The following is a 22,529-nucleotide window of genomic DNA, read 5'->3' as shown; positions in this document are numbered from 1 at the left end:
GTCTCTCTGTCCCCCCGTTTCCTGCCCTCTCTGTTCTGTCTCTCTCTGTCCCCCCGTTTCCTGCCCTCTCTGTTCTGTCTCTCTCTGTCCCCCCGTTTCCCAGCCCTCTCTGTTTTGTCTCTCTGTCCCCCCGTTTCCTGCCCTCTCTGTTCTGACTGTCTCTCTCTGTCCCCCCCGTTTCCTGCCCTCTCTGTTCTGTCTCTCTCTGTCCCCCCCGTTTCCTGCCCTCTGTTCTGTCTCTCTCTGTCCCCCCGTTTCCCGCTCTCTGTTCTGTCTCTCTCTGTCCCCCCGTTTCCTGCCCTCTGTTCTGTCTCTCTCTGTCCCCCCGTTTCCTGCCCTCTGTTCTGTCTCTCTCTGTCCCCCCGTTTCCTGCCCTCTCCCGGATGCTCTCTCCCTTTCTCCCACGAACAGTGGGCGGCGGCTCAGCCTCTCGTTAATTCGCTGCCGGGAGCTCTGGAGCTTGGGTGCGTGAACCGGAGGAGGAGCAGAGCCTGTTACCTTCAAACACCCGGCCCCAGCTAACCCTGGTGATCCCGGGGAAAGGAGCCAGCCTTCCGCCGGGGATCTCCCTTCCCTAACACCCGGCCCCAGCTAACCCTGGTGATCCCGGGGAAAGGAGCCAGCCTTCCGCCGGGGATCTCCCTTCCCTGGCGGTCAGCCCAGCGGCCGCAGAGCGCCCGAAGCGTGCGGACCGGCTCCTATTGTCTGCGAGGCGGGCGGGACGAACAGAGGGAAAAGCTGCTTGTCCCGGGACTGGAGAGAGAGAGGGAGAGCGCTCAGCCTTAAGCAGATCCAGATTTAACTGGAATCACGTCGGCAGCCGCTCCATGGTCAGAGAAGAGGGTAAATTCATACGGGGACGGGGCGAGGGCGGTGCGCCCCGGAGCAGACAATGGACTGAGCTCTTGTGAATTCATTCCCGGAGCAGACATTGAGGGAGGGAGGGAGGGAGGGAGGGGGGGGGGGGAGCGGGAGGAATCCGCCTCTTCAGGGGGTTGGGTCAGGAGTGAAGTAGACGTGGGTCTGGCCATGGGCTGTGGGTCTGTAAGGTGGAGGGTGTCTTGGGCCAGGAGTTAGGGGTTGAAGTGTGTCTGTGAGTGGGGCAGTAAAACCATTTGGATCAGGCATTGATTCCTGGGGCAGGGATAGGGACCTGTAGGTTCGACTTGGGAAGCTGAGGAGACCAGTGATGCCCAGGACACTGCCTCCAATCCCCTGAAGACTGGATTGGTGCCTGGGGGGGTGGGGGGACAAAGGTGCTGGCACAGGCACCCCACCAGGGGCGGGGGCTTCGGGAGGAGGGCGGGGGTCTCTGAGGATGGCCTCCCTCCCAAAGTGGAAGGCCCAGCTGTTGGAGAGGAAGAGGAGAGATGAGGAAGAGGGCAGGAGGAAGGAGAAGGAGGAGCTGGAGAGGCTGGCCAGCATCCCAGCCTGGAAGAAGGAGGTGATGGAGCGGAGGCGTAGGAGCCGCCTCGGGCCCCGGCCCCACCCGGCCCCACAGGCAGAGGAGCCCCTCCCCGTAGGCTCCGGTGATCCCGGGGTCCAGGAGGCTTCGGTCCTGTGCGAGGCCATCGCCCCGGTCAACCGCAACCCCTTTGTGAGGCAGGAGAGAAGGCGATGGGACAGTGGACTCCGACTACCATCGCCGCCCCCCTCCCCTTCCCTCGGCCGAGGCGGGCAGTGCCTCCGTGGTAGGGCGGGCGGGCACGCAGAGGCGACCCCTCGCCCAGGAGCCCCTGACCCGCAGCGTAGAGGACCTGAGCTGTCTGGGGAGGGACCAGGAGGCGGAGGGTGAGGAGGGGGAGGGGGAGGAAGGAGAGCGGGAGCCCAGGCGGGGGAGGGTCAGCCGGCTCCTGAGCCGCTTTGGCCAGCGACGGGGCGCGGCTGCGCGCTCTCGCAGCACCGAGCCCGTCCCCCGGCCCCCCTCACTTCCCCTGACCCGCGGCCCACCCGGCGGGTGGCGGCCCCCAGAGGCGCAGAAGCCCGAGCCCCCCTCCTCCTCGCTCCTGAAAGCCGGCAGCCCCACGGAGGAGGGAGAGCGGCCGGTGGAGAGGCTCTGGGCGGACGAGCAGGGCGCAGGGCCCGCAGGGGGGGTGAGCCCAGCCAAGGAGGCCGAGCCGCCCCCCCCTCCCCCTCCCCACCGCCCGCCCACCCGAGCCCGACGCCTGCGGAGCCGGCAACCACCAGGAGATGCAGCCAATCAGCAGCTCTTCCCCTTCCTGTGTCGGGCCGGCCCTCGACTGCCGGGCTGCGACAGCTGAAGCCACAGCAGCTTCCTGCCCTGCTGCAGGAGGAGGAGGAGGGGGAGAAGCAGAGGGAGATGGGCCCTGGACCCAGGAGGCCGAAGTAAACCCGGACAGGCCTGAGTCCCCTGAGCAGACGGCCCCCCAGCAGGACTTGGCCATGAGTGGGCTGCGGGGGGCCCGAGGGAGAGCCCCAGGAGGCCCGGCGGGGTGAAGGAGCAGCCGGTCTACTAGCCAGGCCCGGGCTGGCGACCCAGAGCCCCGGGACGGAGCCCGGCGAGGGGCAGGGGGCCCCGCGGACTGTGGGGGGGCTGCCGGCCCGGCCTCCCGCCGCAGAGGAAAGCGGGCCGCACCATCACCATCAACCCCGAAAGATGGCAGCCAGCCGGGCGGCGGCAGAGAATGGCACGGAGGCCCCGCCGGCCGCAGCCCCCTCCCCAGCGGCACCAGCCAAGAAGAGGTACCCGACGGCCGAGGAGATCCTGGTGATAGGCGGCTACCTGAGCCTGCGGAGGTCCTGCCTGGTGAAGGCTGGGGCGACCCGGAGAAAGGTGAGAGCTAGACCTTTGTCTTCACCCCCAACCTACCCCCGTGTGCAGTTGTCAGACCTCCCTGTCTCTGTGATCGACTGAAAGTCAGACAGGCACTGACTGCCCAGTGAGCGAGGGAGGAGGGGGAAGCGGAGGTTCAGAGAGAGAGAGGAGAGTGGGGAGGGGAGGTTCAGAGAGAGAGAGGAGAGTGGGGAGAGGAGAGTGAGAGAGAGAGAGGAGAGTGGGGAGAGGAGGTTCAGAGAGAGAGAGGAGAGTGGGGAGAGGAGAGTGAGAGAGAGAGGAGAGTGGGGAGAGGAGGTTCAGAGAGAGAGAGGAGAGTGGGGAGAAGAGAGTGAGAGGAGAGTGGGGAGGGGAGAGTTAAAGAGAGAGGAGAGTGGGGGAGAGGAGGTTCAGAGAGAGAGAGGAGAGTGGGGAGAGGAGGTTCAGAGAGAGTGGGGAGAGGAGAGTGAGAGAGAGAGAGGAGAGTGGGGAGAGGAGAGTGAGAGAGAGAGAGGAGAGTGGGGAGAGGAGAGTGAGAGAGAGAGAGGAGAGTGGGGAGAGGAGAGTGAGAGAGAGAGAGGAGAGTGGGGAGGGGAGGGTCAGAGAGAGAGAGGAGAGTGGGGGGGGAGGTTCAGAGAGAGAGAGAGGAGAGTGGGGAGAGGAGGTTCAGAGAGAGAGAGAGGAGAGTGGGGAGAGGAGAGTGAGAGAGAGAGAGGAGAGTGGGGAGAGGAGGTTCAGAGAGAGAGAGGAGAGTGGGGAGAGGAGAGTGAGAAGAGTGAGAGGAGAGTGGGGAGGGGAGAGTTAAAGAGAGAGGAGAGTGGGGAGAGGAGGTTCAGAGAGAGAGAGGAGAGTGGGGAGAGGAGAGTGAGAGAGAGAGAGGAGAGTGGGGAGAGGAGAGTGAGAGAGAGAGAGGAGAGTGGGGAGAGGAGAGTGAGAGAGAGAGAGGAGAGTGGGGAGGGGAGGTTCAGAGAGAGAGGAGAGTGGGGAGGAGAGTTAGAGAGAGAGAAGAGAGGGGAAGGGAGGTTCAGAGAGAGAGAGGAGAGTGGGGAGGGAGGTTCAAGAGAGAGGAGAGTGGGGAGGGAGAGTTAGAGAGAGAGAAGAGAGGGGAAGGGAGGTTCAGAGAGAGAGGAGAGTGGGGAGGGGAGGTTCAGAGAGAGAGGAGAGTGGGGAGGGGAGGTTCAGAGAGAGAGAGAGGAGAGTGGGAAGGGAGGTTCAGAGAGAGAGGAGAGTGGGGAGGGGAGGTTCAGAGAGAGAGAGGAGAGTGGGGAAGGGAGGTTCAGAGAGAGAGAGGAGAGTGGGGAGGGGAGGTTCAGAGAGAGAGGAGAGTGGGGAGGAGAGATTTGGAGAGAGAGGAGAGTGGGGAGGGGAGAGTGAGAGAGAGAGAGGAGAGTGGGGAGGAGAGATTCGGAGAGAGAGGAGAGTGGGGAGGGGAGGTTCAGAGAGAGAGAGAGGAGAGTGGGGAGGGGAGAGTTAGAGAGAGAGAGAGGAGAGTTAGAGAGCGAGAGAGGAGAGTGGGGAGGAGAGATTCAGAGAGAGAGGAGAGTGGGGAGGGGAGGTTCAGAGAGAGAGAGGAGAGTGAGGAGGGGAGAGTTAGAGAGAGAGAGGAAGAGAGGAGAGTGGGGAGAGTTAGAGAGTGAGAGGAGAGTGGGGAGGGGAGGTTTAGAGAAAGAGGAGAGTAGGGAGGGGAGATTCAGAGAGAAGAGAGTGGGGGGGAGGTTCAGAGAGAGAGAGTGGGGAGGGGAGAGTTACAGTGAGAGGAGAGTGGGGAGGGGAGGTTCAGAGAGAGAGAGTGGGGAGGGGAGAGTTACAGTGAGAGGAGAGTGGGGAGGGGAGGTTCAGAGAGAGAGAGTGGGGAGGGGAGAGTTACAGTGAGAGGAGAGTGGGGAGGGGAGGTTCAGAGAGAGAGAGTGGGGAGGGGAGAGTTACAGTGAGAGGAGAGTGGGGAGGGGAGGTTCAGAGAGAGAGAGGAGAGTGGGGAGGGGAGGTTCAGAGAGAGAGAGGAGAGTAGGGAGGGGAGATTCAGAGAGAAGAGAGTGGGGAGGGGAGGTTCAGAGAGAGTGAGTGGGGAGGGGAGAGTTACAGTGAGAGGAGAGTGGGGCAGGAGGAGGAGAGAAAGCAAAGAGTGATGGAATGAGAGGGTAAACTGTCGAGAGAGAGAGAGAGAGCTCAAATTATCCACTGATAGAATGAGAGACAGACAGACAGACAGACAGAGGAGTAGACGGTCCACTGACAGACTTGGAGAGAAGAAGAAAAAGAGAGAGGCAGGGAGCAGGGTGAAAGTGAGCAAATCGTCACCTGAGTGAGGGGGAGAGAAACAGAGAGAGAGTGAGGGGGAGAGAAACAGAGAGAGAGTGAAAGGAGAACGAGGTGAGGGTGTAAGAGGGAGAGAGATCTAAATGTGGATGCTGTGATGTGGAACTTCCAGCACTAACCCTGAGTAGGCAGTTACTGTAAGTACTTGCATAGTTTTGCTGAGGTCCACATGTCCTGGTGGAGAGTGCGGACGTGGGTTTGCCCCATAAGCTTTTGTTGATAAAATCGAGGGAAACCGACAATACACAGACGACCATCGTCAGGCATCTGACTTCTGGGGCTCGGTGCCAAACCAGAAGGTCACAGATCCAAGTCCTTGCAGGAGAGTGGCGACAGGGTCGGGATATAGCCTGTGATCTATAGACCCCAATGGACAGGGTCGGGATATAGCCCGTGATCTATAGACCCCAATGGACAGGGTCGGGATATAGCCCGTGATCTATAGACCCCAATGGACAGGGTCGGGATATAGCCTGTGATCTATAGACCCCAATGGACAGGGTTGGGATATAGCCTGTGATCTATAGACCCCAATGGACAGGGTCGGGATATAGCCCGTGATCTATAGACCCCAATGGACAGGGTCGGGATATAGCCCGTGATCTATAGACCCCAATGGACAGGGTCGGGATATAGCCCGTGATCTATAGACCCCAATGGACAGGGTCGGGATATAGCCCGTGATCTATAGACCCCAATGGACAGGGTCGGGATATAGCCCGTGATCTATAGACCCCAATGGACAGGGTCGGGATATAGCCGTGATCTATAGACCCCAATGGACAGGGTCGGGATATAGCCCGTGATCTATAGACCCCAATGGACAGGGTCGGGATATAGCCGTGATCTATAGACCCCCAATGGACAGGGTCGGGATATAGCCCGTGATCTATAGACCCCAATGGACAGGGTCGGGATATAGCCCGTGATCTATAGACCCCAATGGACAGGGTCGGGATATAGCCCGTGATCTATAGACCCCAATGGACAGGGTCGGGATATAGCCCGTGATCTATAGACCCCAATGGACAGGGTCGGGATATAGCCCGTGATCTATAGACCCCAATGGACAGGGTCGGGATATAGCCCGTGATCTATAGACCCCAATGGACAGGGTCGGGATATAGCCCGTGATCTATAGACCCCAATGGACAGGGTCGGGATATAGCCCGTGATCTATAGACCCCAATGGACAGGGTCGGGATATAGCCCGTGATCTATAGACCCCAATGGACAGGGTCGGGATATAGCCCGTGATCTATAGACCCCAATGGACAGGGTCGGGATATAGCCCGGTGATCTATAGACCCCAATGGACAGGGTCGGGATATAGCCCGTGATCTATAGACCCCAATGGACAGGGTCGGGATATAGCCCGTGATCTATAGACCCCAATGGACAGGGTCGGGATATAGCCCGTGATCTATAGACCCCAATGGACAGGGTCGGGATATAGCCCGTGATCTATAGACCCCAATGGACAGGGTCGGGATATAGCCTGTGATCTATAGACCCCAATGGACAGGGTTGGGATATAGCCTGTGATGGAGAATTGTCAGCAGTTCCTGTTGGACAGTGGAGACGGGATTACTCTGAGGGTGCTGTAGACTGGGGACAAGGGTCGAATCTCTGAACTGTGGACTCAGTTGGGGTTGATAGGGATTTTTACTCATCTTCTAGAACAAAGACCAGGGCTTTCCTGCTCTTTACGTTGGAATAGAACATGTACTTGTATGGTGTTATTGCTGAGGTGTATCAAGGGGGAAACTACGTATTTACTGGGGATTTCAGTGGGGGGGGGGGGTTTGGAATCTCATTGAAACCTACCAGACACTGAAAGGCCTGGATAGAGTGGATGTGCAGAGGATTTCTCCGTCAGTAAGAGAGTCTGGGACAGCCTCAGAATAGAAAGATGTCACTTTCGAACCAAGATAAAGAGGGATTTCTTCAGCCAGAGGGTGAAGTGGAGTGTGTTGCCTCGGAGGCCAAATGCAGACTTTAGGTTATAGTTAACAGTGGCATGTAATTGTCAGACATGAGATGTATGAAAGGGGTAAAATGCCAGGTGAGGGGGTGTAAGGGACTGGACTGACGGGGCAAAGAAGGGAGTGAACGGCTTTCAGCATCTCTGTCCCAAGGCAGTGGGGTTGGTAAAGCCTCGCACACCGGTGCCTCGCGGTTTGGGCAGAGGGGTTAAAGACCGGGGTTTGACTTTGGGGTATTCTCCACTGATGGAAAGCAGATCACCCCACATCTATGACCAGACTACCTGTCACCCAGCCTCACAGAATCCTGAGCACAGAGAAATGACCGTCGTCACACACTGGGTTCAGTTATTCCAAAGGTCCTGTTCATGTCTGATGTGCATCGAACGTGTGTGATCCAATTAAATTACAGCCTGTCGATCGGCGGCATCCTTTTATAGAAATCATCTCAACGGAATTAGACTGACGGTGTGGGTGTGTTTGATTCTGTGCGTGCACTGTGCTTTATCTGTATGCGTATTTCATTGTCTATGAGTGTGTGTTAACACTTTACTCACTAGTGTGTACCTGTGCACGCGTGCGTGTGTGTCTTTATCGCAATCTCTCACGCTCTCTCTTTAACTCTCTCGCTCTCCCCCTCACTCTGCACCCCCTTACTCAATCCCTTACTCTCCCCTCACTCACTCTCCCCCTCTGTCCCCTTCTCTCTCTCCCCCCTCTCTCTCTCCCCTCACTCACTCTCCCCCTCTGTCCCCTTCTCTCTCTCCCCTCACTCACTCTCCCCCTCTGTCCCCTTCTCTCTCTCCCCCCTCTCTCTCTCCCCTCACTCACTCTCCCCCTCTGTCCCCTTCTCTCTCTCCCTCTCTCTCTCCCCCCTCTCTCTCCCCCTCTCTCTCCCCCTCTCTCTCTCCCCCTCTCTCTCTCCCTCTCTCTCCCTCTCTCTCCCCCTCTCTCTCCCCCTCTCTCTCTCCCCTCTCTCTCCCCCCTCTCTCTCCCCCCTCTCTCTCCCCCCTCTCTCTCCCCCCCTCTCTCTCCCCCCCTCTCTCTCCCCCCCTCTCTCCCCCCCCTCTCTCCCCCCCTCTCTCCCCCCCTCTCTCCCCCCCTCTCTCCCCCCCTCTCTCCCCCCCTCTCTCCCCCCCCCTCTCTCCCCCCTCTCTCCCCCCTCTCCCCCCTCTCCCCCCTCTCCTTCCCCCTCTCTCTCTCTCCCCCCTTCCCCCCTCTCTCTCTCTCCCCCTCTCCCTCTCCCTCTCTCTCCCCTCTATTTTTCTTCCTGATGCCTACTCTCCTTGTCCCTCTTTGTGGAATCCAATCACATTGATCACCGGCAGTGACGAGGAAAGCAATCAAGTTACCCCAAATCCCAAGGATGTGAAATTTGCCCAAATGAGTGCAACTGGGAGCCTTTCACACCCCCCCACCCCACTGACTCCTTCCTGCAAGTCCCCGCATATCTTGCCCGCCATTCCTGCGCTCTCTGTGAATGAACGCCACTGTCAGGCCAACAGCTGGCAGCTCTCTGCTGCTCCGCTTGTTAATGTCATCGGATAGTTATGTGCAGCGACATTCCTCGGCACCGTCCCACATCTTGTAGATCCATCCGCTTTGCTTCAGGACGCAAGCAATCGGATTCACAATCAGGTTTAACATCGCTGGCTGCTGTCAGGAAATTTGTTGTTTTCCAGCAGCAATGCAGTGCAGAATAGAAAACATTAAATCACAGTACGATCTATATAGAAAGGGTCAACGACCCTATACCTCATCCCTGATGAATGACAGAGATTGTCATCGAAATGTCAGTTATAATCGATCACTGTACCCGGCTGGGGTGGTGTGTGTGTGTGTGTGTGTGTGTGTGTGTGTGTGTGTGTGTGTGTGTGTGTGTGTGTGTGTGTGTGTGTGTGTGTGTGTGTGTGTGTGTGTGTGTGTGTGTGTGTGTGTGTGTGTGTGTGTGTGTGTGTGTGTGTGTGTGTGTGTGTGTGTGTGTGTGTGTGTGTGTGTGTGTGTGTGTGGTGTGTGTAAGGGGAAAATAGTGGGTGGTGTAGAAGTGACAGAGAGAGATGCATATATACACACTCTCACACACACGCGCACACACACACAAATACACATAGAGACGCAGACAGATACACATTCACACGTGTGCGTACACGCACACAGACTCTTAGTCCACCACCCAGAAGGTCACAGAGAGTGGAGACAGGGTTGGGCCCTGTGGTCTATTCACCCCATTGAAGAGTTCACCTTGAACTCTCTCCTTGCGGCTGGAGAGTGGAGACAGGGTTACCTGAGGACAAGGGTTGACTGGTCTTGTCTCAACTGGGTTTGATGGGGATGTTTAATTCTCCTCGAGCAGTCTTGTTATTGGCCTTTACATCACTGTGAGGGCAACCTGGTACTCTTGCTGAGGTATGTTGAAAGCAGAACAAAGTGCAGAGGCAGAGATCTTGAGAGATAAGGACTCGGAGTATGACAGCACAGAAACAACCCCTTCATCCATGGTGACAGGGTGCCTTCCTGGGCCAGCCCCAGTTGCCCGCGTTTGACCTATATATCCCTCCAAACATCTCCTATCTTTGTGTGAATTTGCCAGAGATGGGGAATCGAGAACTAGACGACATGGATTTAGTGTGAGGGGAGTGGGGGGTGGGGGTGGAGAGCATTGAATAAGAACACAGGCAGCATCTTTTACAGCCGGAGGACGCTGTTTGTGTGCTCTAATTCTGCTCCAGTGTCTTGTATATAGAATGCATTGCCAGAGGATGTGATCGAGCCAGGGACGTTGATGTTAAAAAGGCACGCAGACGGGTACGTGGATAGGAAGGCTTTACAGGGTCCACATCCCTCTCGGTTAATGGAACTGGTCCGTGGCATAAAATAGGTCTGAAACCCTGGTTTTTAAAGGAATATGGGACACACATGGAGCAAGTGCTGGCTGTCTTGGTCAACATGGACCAGATGGGCCGAAGGGCCTGTGTCTCTGTTTTATGACCGTGAGCTGTCTGATTGAGTTAGGAGAGCATGTCAATGGAGTGAAGGTGAGTGAGAGGGTGAAGGGTCTGTTGAGATGTAAGAGATCAGACCACCGCTGACTGGGGGCGTTGGCACAGATACCGGGCTGACGCTGAGCTCTTTCCCTGGAGAACGTGAAGACCAGTGAGGCTGTGAACGTGTGGCGAGGGCGCCGAGCGATCTCCCCGCCATGCGGTCCCGCTGTCGTGTAACACGGGCAAGTTGAGGGTTGCGGCCAGCCTTGCGGAGAGTGGGTCTGGGGTGGAGAGTGGTGCCCGCACCGTTGTGCGATACGCCCAGAGGGAGGGGGTTGCGGAGAGTGGGTCTGGGGTGGAGAGTGGTGCCCGCACCGTTGTGCGATACGCCCAGAGGGAGGGGGTTGCGGAGAGTGGGTCTGGGGTGGAGAGTGGTGCCCGCACCGTTGTGCGATACGCCCAGAGGGAGGGGGTTGCGGAGAGTGGGTCTGGGGTGGAGAGTGGTGCCCGCACCGTCGTGCGATACGCCCAGAGGGAGGGGGTTGCGGAGAGTGGGTCTGGGGTGGAGAGTGGTGCCCGCACCGTCGTGCGATACGCCCAGAGGGAGGGGGTTGCGGAGAGTGGGTCTGGGGTGGAGAGTGGTGCCCGCACCGTCGTGCGATACGCCCAGAGGGAGGGGGTTGCGGAGAGTGGGTCTGGGGTGGAGAGTGGTGCCCGCACCGTCGTGCGATACGCCCAGAGGGAGGGGGTTGCGGAGAGTGGGTCTGGGGTGGAGAGTGGTGCCCGCACCGTCGTGCGATACGCCCAGAGGGAGGGGGTTGCGGAGAGTGGGTCTGGGGTGGAGAGTGGTGCCCGCACCGTCGTGCGATACGCCCAGAGGGACGGGGTTGCGGAGAGTGGGTCTGGGGTGGAGAGTGGTGCCCGCACCGTCGTGCGATGCGCCCAGAGGGAGGGGGTTGCGGAGAGTGGGTCTGGGGTGGAGAGTGGTGCCCGCACCGTCGTGCGATACGCCCAGAGGGACGGGGTTGCGGAGAGTGGGTCTGGGGTGGAGAGTGGTGCCCGCACCGTCGTGCGATACGCCCAGAGGGAGGGGGTTGCGGAGAGTGGGTCTGGGGTGGAGAGTGGTGCCCGCACCGTCGTGCGATACGCCCAGAGGGAGGGGGTTGCGGAGAGTGGTGCCCGCACCGTCGTGCGATACGCCCAGAGGGAGGGGGTTGCGGAGAGTGGGTCTGGGGTGGAGAGTGGTGCCCACACCGTCGTGCGATACGCCCAGAGGGAGGGGGTTGGGCTCCAACTCTGAGGCACGCGTAGCTCCTCACACTGAACGGCACCTTGAGCAAGACCATGGAAGTGTCAGAGGCAGTCAGAGGACGGTAGCAGGGCAGAAACCTCCTGGCAGGAGGGGCAAGGGGGAGATTATCGGGAGGCAATACTATTCATGTTTAAGAGGGGGGCACCAACTTAAAAATCGTAGCTTTGGGTGTCCAGGTCCAGCACCTCACCGCAATCTGGAGAGGGAATCCCCCAAAGTCCCACAGGTATCCACGTCAGTAAAGGAAGCGGCAGAAAGCCTTTTGAACCATCTCCACTGTATCTGGTCCTGCGTCTCAAGTTTACTTTCCCAGCTAGTCTCTGTAATCCCTTAATTCTCTTAGTGAACTGAAATCCAATCTTAACTGCACTGTGCAATGAGCCTCCATTTCCCATGGCGCGCAGATCTCTCCTCATCCCACTCGGACACAGCCGGCTCCTGATCCTCGGATCGTGCCCTCCGGTCAGAATTCTGCAGCCTCAGAAAGCGGTGTCTCACCCTCTGTGTTCTCAGTCCCTCTCAGGACCTTGCATGTCTCAATGAGATGGTTTCTCAATCATCTAGATTCCAGTAAGTACGATGCAATCTCACTCTATCATAACCAGGAATCGGTGTAATCAATCTCAACTGCACTCAATTCCAGACCAAATACTGAGTAATCCTCCTTCAGTTACAAAGATCAAGATGCTCCAGATATGGTCTGACAGGAGTTTTGTACGAGACCTTTCCATTCCTGTACCCACACCCCTTTGCAATCCATATAATATAGGAGCAGAATTAGGCCATTCAGCCCATCAAGTCTGCTATCATGATTGATTTTTTAAAATCTTATTCTTATTGGCTGAAGAGATCCCTACTCATCCTGGCTCTAAAGAGACGTCCCTCCGTTCTGAGGCTGTGTCCCTGGGACTCTGGACCCTCGTATCACGTGAGTCTACAGTCACTCTACAATCATATTGTAACTGTTCGTGTACCGTCATGTGAGCATGAAGTCATTTAGCAAACCATCACACCAGAACCTCTGACTGCTCACAGTTTCCAGCTTCCCACTTCAACTTGTATTGACACAGAAGGAGGCTATTTGGCCCATTGGGCCCATACTAGCTCCCAGGGGGAAATCTCATTGTCCCCTTTTATTCTTCCTACCAGGATGAATAATCTCACATTTTCTCTCTTTATATTCCTTCCAATTGCCCACTTCCCTTTGTGCCCCCTTCAAAGATCAGTGTCACAGACATTCTCCCACCTCCAGCACGTTACATACCTTACACGCTCCCTTTACCTAAATGACTCATGCAGTACGCGGTGTACCCAGTACTCAGTCCAGCTAGTTTCAGTTCCTGAGAACCGATTTGCTGAGGTTGATGGGCTTCTGGAGACACAGGCTATGCCTCCAGCTCAAAATAAAACACAAGAATGTGGGGGGTGAGAGAGGGAGGATTGATGGTGCTTGCTGCGGTGTGTGGGAGGGGCAGGGGTCTCCGGGGGTTCTTGCATTTTTTCTGTCATTCATTCTTCGGGGATTTTTCTGTTTTGTGGGTGTCTGTGAAGAGTAAGAACTTCAGGTTGTATATTGTATACTTTCTCTGATATTAAATGGGACCATTCAACAGGCCGCCCACTGTCGGTGAGACAGACGCAGATAGACTGCTTTACCAACAGGCTTTGCTCCATCCGCCACGGGCCGTCTAGAGCTCCCCATCCCAGCCATTTTAATTCTTCTCTTCCCCTCCCCAGCCTGTATGACCTCGGCTTCCCCCACTGCCGGGCACAACCTCGGGGAACAGCCCGGCGGCACGAACATTGAATTCTCCAGCTCCCGGTAACTGCTCTGCCGCGGTCTCTTTCCTCCCTCCCTATCCAGCTGGCCCCCGTCGCCTTGGCTCTCTCTCTCCCCCATCCTCTCCATCTGCCCGTCACCCACGTGCTGCCCCCTCTATCACCATCTGCCCTCCCCACCTCCCTCCCTGTGATCCCCATCAGATTCCACCATCTGCAGCCCCTCGTCTCTCCTCCCTGTCATCTCCCCCAGCTTCCGATAACATTCCCACTCTACCCCTCTCCCTCATCTGCCTATCCACCCCTCACCTGCCAGCCCTTGCTCTGCCTTCTCACCACCTTTTTATACCAGCTACCTCCCGTCTTTCTTTCAGTCCAAATCGACCCAAATCGTCCATTCCCCTTCATTAATGCTCAGCTCCCCCCGGCTTTTAGTATGTTGGTAGATATCTGTTGGGCGTCAAGAAATACCAAGTTCAAGTTTCAATCAGATTTATTGTCGTATGCACAGGCACGGTGAGGTACAGATACAATGAAAAGTTTTCTTCCAGCATCACAGTCACAGCAAACAGAATATAAGTTATATATGAAATTGTACAATCCAGTGGTAAAAAAGACTCTGCAAAACAAGATCATCGTACAAAACCAACTCAGTCGAACACTAGTAGCTCAAGAGATGGTCCGTAGTGTTCCATGGCTGAAGTAGCTGTAGTGTTGTGCAGATTGATTCAGGAACCTAATGGCCGAAGGGAAGTAGCAGTTCCTGAACCTGGAGGCATGGGACTTGGAGGCTCCTGTTCTGCGTATGTGCTGGTGGCTGTTCCTGAACCTGGAGGTGTGGGACTTCTAGGCTTCTGTTCCTCATACCTGATAGTATCCGTTCCTGAATTTGGTGCTGTGGGGGGGAAAAAACCAGAGGTGGACTGGCAAATGGAAGTTCAGCTGCAGATGAGAAATCGTACAGCACAGGCTGGAGGGGGAGGAATCTCCCCAAAGCTGCTGATGTGTTTATCTGTGGCCCTTGTTTGGAATTGTGCTGTGTGTGAGTTTGCACACATTCATTTCCTCCCTCAAGCTGTGTGGTTTACAGGCAATTGACCTGAACGGCTGCTTGTGCAAAATAAGTTGGTGTTTTGTGAGAGGAAGCAAAACGGATGAATTTGCATTAATGTCAGTCCTTTTCTAGCCTTGAGTCATCTCCGAGTGCTGCGCAGCCAATGAGGTGCTTTCGTGAAGGGGAAGCTGATGCAGCCGCCGCTCAATGCAACAAACTACTAAATGGCCAGGCAGCGGCTGCGGTGATGGTAGCCGAGCGGTGCAGGAACAAACTGAGAGTTCAGGCGGAGCTGGTGTAAAGGGCGATTTATTAAAGACTGGTGCACAGCAGACCAGCCAAAGCTTATCTATTGAAGAGGAATTGGGCACAGCGTTTGTGTCCTGAGTTGACAAGATTACCAGGAAAACTACAATGGTGGCTACAGGAAGATTAAATAATAGACTAGGTCCTGATGACAGAATAAAATGATTCTCCCCAGGCCTAACAGCAAATCCAGAATTTCTGTTACGCGAGTGACAAGATTACAGTCGGCCCTCCTTATCTGCGGGTTCCGCATGCGCAGTTTCAACCAACTGCGGACTGGGAAAACCCGGAAGTTGAGCATTGTTCGCCTCGCGTCTCGTCCGTTCGCTACCTGCGTTGTGAGCTGGTGGCAGCGGCGTTCCCAGAAGAGCTACGATGGTTGCGTCCATTCTGAACATGTGCACGCTTTTTTTTCTTGTCATTATTCCCTAAACAATACAGTAATACAACTATTTACATAGCATTGTATTAGGTATTATAAGTAATCTAGAGATGATTTAAAGTATACGGGAGGATGTGCGTAGGTTATATGCAAATACTATTCCATTTTATATAAGGGACTTGAGCGTCCGTGTTTTCTGGTATCCTTGGGGGGTCCCGGAACCAATCCCCCGCGGAGAAGGAGGGGCGACTGTAGTGAACTTTCTGAAAGCAGGGTGTTGTCACTACTGCATTTAGCGTCTCTACTTTTGTCTGCAGTTCCCTGTTTCCACATCAGCACAATCCACGTCCCTATTTATTAGTCAATAGCCCTCACTGTGCTTTACCCTAGAAGGGGTGGCTGCGAGCCAGAGGCACGTACCCTCCTACGGGGCAATGGAGGAGAAGACTCACAGTTCTCACTACTACCACGGACCCTCGTCACTGGGAATAAGTTTTGACTCCCAGCGTCTCTCACAGGCACCCGATTCCCCTGGTGCTGTGCTTCCCAGAGAGCACAGCACAGGTCTTTCAGCCCATGATGGTAGCCAACCTTCAAACCGACTGTGAGATCAATCCAACCCTTCCCTCCTACATGGAGCTTCATTGTTTCTCATCCTTATTAAGAGTTTATTAAGTGCCCCTAATGCATCTGCCTCTACCCTTACCCCTGAGAGGGTGTTCGCGCACCCACCACACACTGTGTAAAGAACTTACCTCTGACACTCCCCCCCATACTTTACTCCAATCACCTTACAATAGCCCCCTCAATTGAGTATTTTGATCGAGCTGATTAATGAGGGTAGGGTGGTGGGTGGTATCTACCTGGATTTTAGTAAGGATTTTGGCAACGTCCCTCATGGTCGTGCTGGATCCTGATACCCTTGTTCTGCGGAAGTCGAGGATGAAGGGTCAAACCTGCTGCGTGCGGCCGGTTTACTGCGTGCGACGAGAGCAAGAGGGGGCGGAGAGAGTGAAGGAAAAGCCCGTCGTGGTTGCCTCAGGCTCCGACTAGAGATAAACAAAATTGCAGTGAAGACTAATAGCCAATAAAATAGCCAGGTTCAAGCAGCGTCAGAACCTGCTAACGAAAAGCAAGTTTCCAGAAAAACACGAAGCAACTGTACTGTAATTGCTGGGAAATCCTCTGAAGAGTTACCTGTACTCTTTATGGTGGGTGGAGGGTGCTGAGGTGAGGGGGAGGGGCTCTGGGGTCCTAACGTTTTTACTGTCACTCATTCTCTGGGGCACTCCTCTGTCTTGAAGGGTGTCTGCGAAGAACAAGAATCTCAGGATGTATATTGTATACATCGTCTGATGTTAAACGGAACCTTTGAACTGTACAGGAGATTATATAAAAATACAGGCAATCATAGGAAAGTCAAACTAAAGTAAAAATAACAGATCTGCACCCTGATCCAGCAGTAGGCTCTCTCAGCAGGTTAAAAAGCGTGGGATCCACGTTTGCAGATGCACTGCATATAAAACTTCGGTTGGACTTCACTTGGGGATATTGTGCGAAGTTCTGATCGCCCCTTTCACTTGGGGATATTGGGGCTCTGTAAACTGAGCAGGATGCTGACTGGATGAGTTGTCAGGGCAGGTTGGACTCGCCTGGAGAGTTTGAATTCCAGATTGGCTTGCCCGTTGGAGACAGGTGGTGACGGTGGAAGGGAGGTCCGTGGCCAGCGGTGTTGCGCAGGGAAGTGACGGAGCCCCGACTGCAGACTCGGGCCCTGAGCACACTTTCCCTTTAAGAAAAAGTGAGGAAAATGTGCTGGGCCGCAGGTAAGATTGAAATGCAGAGGCTTTACTCTCAATTCAGCTTCATCAGATTTCTCAATGGTCAATGGACGCTCTCTTTTTGCATGACTTGGTTATTTTATATCTACTTATTGTAATTGATAATTTTTTTATTCTGTACTGCATTGTACAGCAGCCGCAGAGCGACAGATTTGATGGCATAAGCCGCTGATACTAAACTTGGTTTCAATTCGGCCAGATCAGTGCTGGGGCCTCTGTTGTTTGTGGTTTATATAAATGACTTGGATGAAAGCGTAGGTGGCTGGGTTAGTAAGTCTGGTGAAATCATTGCCGGTGTAGAGGGCTGTCAAAGGAAAGAGCAGAATATGGAGAAGTTACAGATCTGGGTGGAATGACGGCAGACAGAGTTTAAACCGAGGCGGTGCACTTTGGGAGCTCAGATGTGAGGGGAAAGAATACAGTAAATGGTGGGGCCGTTAACAGAGGGATCTTGAGGAACAAGTCCGCAGTTTAGTTTAGGTCATTCAACCACAAGCGTGTATAGATCTAAATAAAATATCGTTGCTCAAGGGCCAAGGTGCAAGGAGTCAGACACAGCTCACGTATAGTTATGATTCTATATCGAGTTACAAAATATTATTTGCACAAAATGCTGAGTGGTCTGGCCTGAAGATGGACAGGTAGACATAAAGTGCAGTTTAGGTCCGACGGTATTATATAACTGGCACTGTTATAATGACACAAACTGTTGTATAAATATGAAAGCATCAGTAAGAGATGAAGAGTGACCGGTGCAGGATGAGTGTGTCTGTGCATTGTGGTGGGGATGGTAGGGTGTTCAGACACGGTATGCACGTGTGCTGGGTGGTAGCGGGATGCTCAGAGGCCTAACAGCCTGGGGGAAGAAGCTGTTACCCAGCCCGACCGTTCTGGTTCTTGTGCTGCAGGAGCTCACAGAGACTGTGGGAAGGATGGGAGGGGTCTGGGGGCACTGAGTATGCAGTGCTTCAGATATAAGCCCTGAACAGGCAGGAGGAGAGACCCCGATGGTGCTTTCAGCATAACTCGCCGAGTGTGACTACGCAGCCAGGCAGGGTGATAGAGGAGGCAGGCAGGGTGATAGAGGAGCCAGGCAGGGTGATAGAGGAGGCAGGTGGGGTGATAGAGGAGGCAGGCGGGGTGATAGAGGAGCCAGGCAGGGTGATAGAGGAGGCAGGCGGGGTGATAGAGGAGGCAGGCAGGGTGATAGAGGAGCCAGGCAGGGTGATAGAGGAGGCAGGCGGGGTGATAGAGGAGGCAGGCAGGGTGATAGAGGAGCCAGGCAGGGTGATAGAGGAGGCAGGCGGGGTGACTACGCAGCCAGGCAGGGTGATAGAGGAGGCAGGTGGGGTGACTACACAGCCAGGCAGGGTGATAGAGGAGGCAGGCGGGGTGACTACGCAGCCAGGCAGGGTGATAGAGGAGGCAGGTGGCGTTCACTGGTCGAGGAGTTGAGTATTAGACTAAAGGAAGTCATGTTGCAGATATATATACTGTATACATAACGCTTTGGTTAGGCTGTACTTAGAGAATTGCGTGCAATTCTGCTCGCCCCATTACAGGAAGGATGTGGAGGCTTTAGAAACTGCACAGAAGAGGTTTACCAGGAACCTGCCTTGATTAAATGGTATTATCTGTAAGGGGAGGTTGGGCAGATTTGGTTGCTTTTACTGGAGGATCAGAGGCTGGGGGGGAGACCTGAACGAAGTCTGTAAACTTATGAGGGCACAAGTCAGAATCCTTTAAGCAGGGCAGACGTGTAAAGTACCACAAGACATAATGAGGTGTGCAGGGCAAATCTTTTACACAGGCGGGTGCCTGGGTGCAGTGGTGGAAGCGGATACGGGGCTTTTTGAGGGGCACGTGAGCATTCAGGGGGCTGAGGGATTTGGACCACACACAGGCAGGGGGTATTTAGTTTAATTTGGAACCTTGTTGCGTGCAGACGTTCACAGACCGAGGAGCCTGCCTGTGTTCTATGTCGTATGTTCTGTGAGTGTATTCCTTCCGGTAGCGTGAGCACATTTGATCTTCCCCACCCCTGAACCACTCACAGAGGGTAAGGAGCGCTGAGCCACAGCTGACCCTCGGCACACTGCAGTTTACTGGCCGGCCGCCCTATCTTTTGTCCCAAGCAGCGACAAGACCGGTTTGCCCACGGTACTTTGCCCCGGCTGAAAGTGCCCGTCCAAGGACATTGGACTGTTGGATGTGGACTGGGCATTCCATCTCCCTCATCCTCCCCACCACCCGACCCAGGTTCAGTTCCTGCTGCTGCCTGTAAGGAGTTTGTACGTTCTCCCGGTGACCGCGTGGGTTTCCTCCCACAGTCCAGAGGCGTACCGGCTGGTTGGTTAGTTGGTAAATTGTCCTTTGATTCAGCCAGGGTTAAATCAGGGGTTGCTGGGTGGCGTGGCTCAGGGGAGCCAGAAAGACCTGTTCTGTGATGTATCTCAATAAATCAGTAAGACCATGGAGTATTGGAGAAGGTTTTGACCAGTCAGCTCCAGCATTCCATGGCTGATGTATCTTCCCTCTCAATCCCACTCGCCAATGTAGGAATGGGGACGGGAATTGAAATGGCTGCCGCCAGAGGTGTTGGTTGCCCAGTCTACACCTGACTGTTTTTAACCCCCCCCCCAACTTCACCCCGTAACACTTTACCAATCTGATAGCCTATCAATCTGCGCCTTGTACATAATGACTTAACCTCTGCAGCCCCTTGCTACGCTGAATTCCACAGATTCACCACCCACTGCCTGAAGAACTTCCTCCTTATCTCTGTCCTAAAGGGACGTCCTTCTGTTCTGAGGCTGGCCTCTTGGTTTTGGGATCTCCCACCACTGGAAACATCCTCTCCACGTCCACTCTAGGCCACTGTAGTTCGACCCTTCCACGGAAACTCCCAGCAGCAAAGTAACTAACAACATTGCCCACATCCCAGACAGGAATTGGGAAGTGACTGCAGGAAGGGGAATTCCTTTGGAAACACCGGGTGATTGTATCACAGGCTGAAGGGTTAAGTTCAGTCCCCAGAGGAAAGGCTTGCAATGTGTTTATGGACACTAAAACAATGACTGGAAAATATTTCAGTGCTTTCCTTGAGGGAAGTACAAATTGGTTCAATCCCAACAAATGCACAAAGTTCTGAAAAACAAGCTGATTTAGCAGGTCAGTACCAGGAATCTGTAACCACTCGAGAGCGGGAAACTGTTTACCCTCAGGAGGTTAAGGGTCATAGTGTTTTGAAAGGATCAGGGTGGTGGGGGGGCATAGTTGTTTCCACCGAAATTATAAAAAAACAGATTGATGGTGATGTTGCAGGTCCCACCAAGGGTAACAAGAGCTTTTTCTGCACTTTACCCAGAAAATTTGTGATTTGGAAAATACTGCCCGCAAAGCAAGTGGCACCAAGCAAAACTTGAAGTAGATAAACGATAAGGTGAAGGCCCAGCGAGTCACCAGAGGAAGTGGAGAGAGGCAGTGGGGGTGGGGAGTGTGTGGTGAAGAACACCATTCTTGCAAAGGGCAAAGACAACAGGCCCCTGTTGAGCTTCATCTGTCCAGGGTTGAACATAGATCAGCAGGAGCGATTTTAACATGAAGTGGCTGTGAAAGGGTTGAGGGATGATGGTGCCAGAGGGTCACACTTAGTGATGAGCTGGAGGTTAGGAATGCTACTTTTGCTGTTTTCCTTGGCTTGTGGGCTAGAATCTTGCCTGGTGAAACATTCAAGTTTGCAAAGAGAGAAGCCCCAGCTCGCTCAACCTTTCCTGATACGACACGTTCTGTAAATCTGAAAGAATCTGGCCTTCATTGAGGGTAAGAATTGGGGCGCTGTGTTACAGCTTACAAGGTGTCAGTGAGGCCCCACTCGGAGACCCGTGTGCAGTTCGGGTTGCTGAGTTAGAGGATGTGATTAAGCTGTGGAGAGGGTGCGGAAAAGATTCCGAAGCGTGTTACTGGGACTGGAGGACGTGGGTTATAAGGAGAGAATGCGTAGGCTGTCACTCACTTCCCTGGAGCAAAGGAGGCTGGGGGGTGATATTACAGAGGGGCACAGATAACGTGGAGGGCCGCAGAGTGAGACAGGGAACTAAGATAACAGGCGTACGGAAATGAGGTCTGAGCAGTTCTCACTCAATCCATGTTCGACTTCTCCTTTGTGGACGAGGTGCTTTAGAGCGTAGCACAGGCCCTTCGGCCCACAGTGTGTGCACTGACCACGAAGCAACCCAAACTAATCCCATCTGCCTGCACATGTCCCTTAACCCTCCATTCCCTCCCAAGTCATGTACTGAGCCTGTTTAAATCCATCTTAAATACGGCCAAGATCAAGTTTAATTGTCATTAATCATGCACAGCTAAATGAAACATCGTTCCTCCGGGCCAAGGTGCAATAGACGATACACAGAGTCTCACACAGCACATCGAGGATGACCATGTTATCATATCTGGGGCAGCCACTTCCCCTGATGTGCCAATCTGAATACCTTTGAAACGCCACTTCCTGTTTGCACCATCTCCCCAGGCACCAAGTGCTCTTTGTTTTAAAAAAAAACATCGCCTCGTAACACTCCTGTGAACTCTCCCCCCTCACGTTTAACTTATGCCCTTTAGCGTTTGGCAGTTCCACCGGATAGTAATCCCAGTCTCTCCGTGTACTTGCAGATCGTACGCTGTCCATTCCTTCCAGAGAAGTGACATAACCCATTGACTGTTTCCACAGCCTGTTGTCTTCTGCACGCTGGTGCCCATCCCGTTGGTGTGGTCTCCCATTGATTCTGTTTTGGTTGTTGGACTGATTGAGTATGCCCGCAAGCAAATGAATCTCAGGGTTGTTTATGGTGCCGTATATGTACTTTCTGACAGCCTGCATCACTGTCTGGTATGGAGGAGGGGGGGCTACTGCACAGGACCGAAAGAGGCTGCAGAAAGTTGTAAGTTTAGTCAGCTCCATCTTGGGTACTAGCCTACAAAGTACCCAGGACATCTTCAGGGAGCGGTGTCTCAGAAAGGCAGTGTCCATTATTAAGGACCCCCAGCACCCAGGCCATGCCCTTTTCTCACTGTTACCATCAGGTAGGAGGTACAGAAGCCGAAAGGCACACACTCAGCGATTCAGGAACAGCTTCTTCCCCTCCGCCATCCGATTCCTAAATGGACATTGAACCCATGAACACTACCTCACTTTATTAATATACAATTTGCACGGTTTTAATCTATTCAATCTACGTATACTATAAATTAATTTACTTGCTCATTTATTATTTTATTTTTTTCTATATTATGTATTGCATTGAACTGCTCATGCTAAGTTAACAGATTAATCCAGTTGGTGCAGTCTGTTTTGGTTATTGGATTGATTGAGTATGCCCACAAGCAAGTGAACCTCAGGGTTGTTCATGGTGACGTACGTGCACTTTGCTTTGAACATGGAGGGGTGGGAAATTGAGAACCGTGTAAACCATGCAGGAGGGGGAATCCATGGTTAAAGGACTGAGGCGGCAAAGACGCAGGTGTAGAAAGTATCAGAACAGGTGTGGCAGAGCTGGAGAAATGGGGCTCTCGGTTAATATTGTCACGTGCACGAGACACAGTGAAAAGCTTGCTTCGCCTACAGATCAAATCATTGCACAGTGCACTGAGGTAGAACAAGGTAAAACAATAACAGAATGCAGAAAAAAGTGTAACAGCCCCAGAGAAAGTGCAGGTAGGTGATAAAGTGCAAGATCGTAACGGGGATGTTGAGCCAGACTAAGTAAATTAATGATCATGTAAATGAATCCCGTTAGCC

General features: G+C 54.1%; 1 protein-coding gene across 1 annotated transcript in view; it reads left to right on the top strand.

Moving 5' to 3' along the window:
• Positions 1–2,156: 2,156 nt before the first annotated feature.
• Positions 2,157–22,529, top strand: part of LOC140718546 (phostensin-like) — a 36,566-nt gene continuing 16,193 nt past the window's right edge. The window contains exon 1 of the mRNA XM_073032506.1: positions 2,157–2,794. Coding sequence (XP_072888607.1) covers positions 2,618–2,794 — 177 coding nt within the window. The 5' untranslated portion in view covers positions 2,157–2,617. The remainder of the gene's footprint in view (positions 2,795–22,529) is intronic.

Source organism: Hemitrygon akajei, chromosome 2, assembly GCF_048418815.1.
Source record: "Hemitrygon akajei chromosome 2, sHemAka1.3, whole genome shotgun sequence".
Lineage (NCBI taxonomy): Eukaryota > Metazoa > Chordata > Chondrichthyes > Myliobatiformes > Dasyatidae > Hemitrygon > Hemitrygon akajei.
The sequence above is the reverse complement of the archived record's forward strand: the minus strand, read 5'-3'. Positions and strand labels throughout refer to the sequence as shown.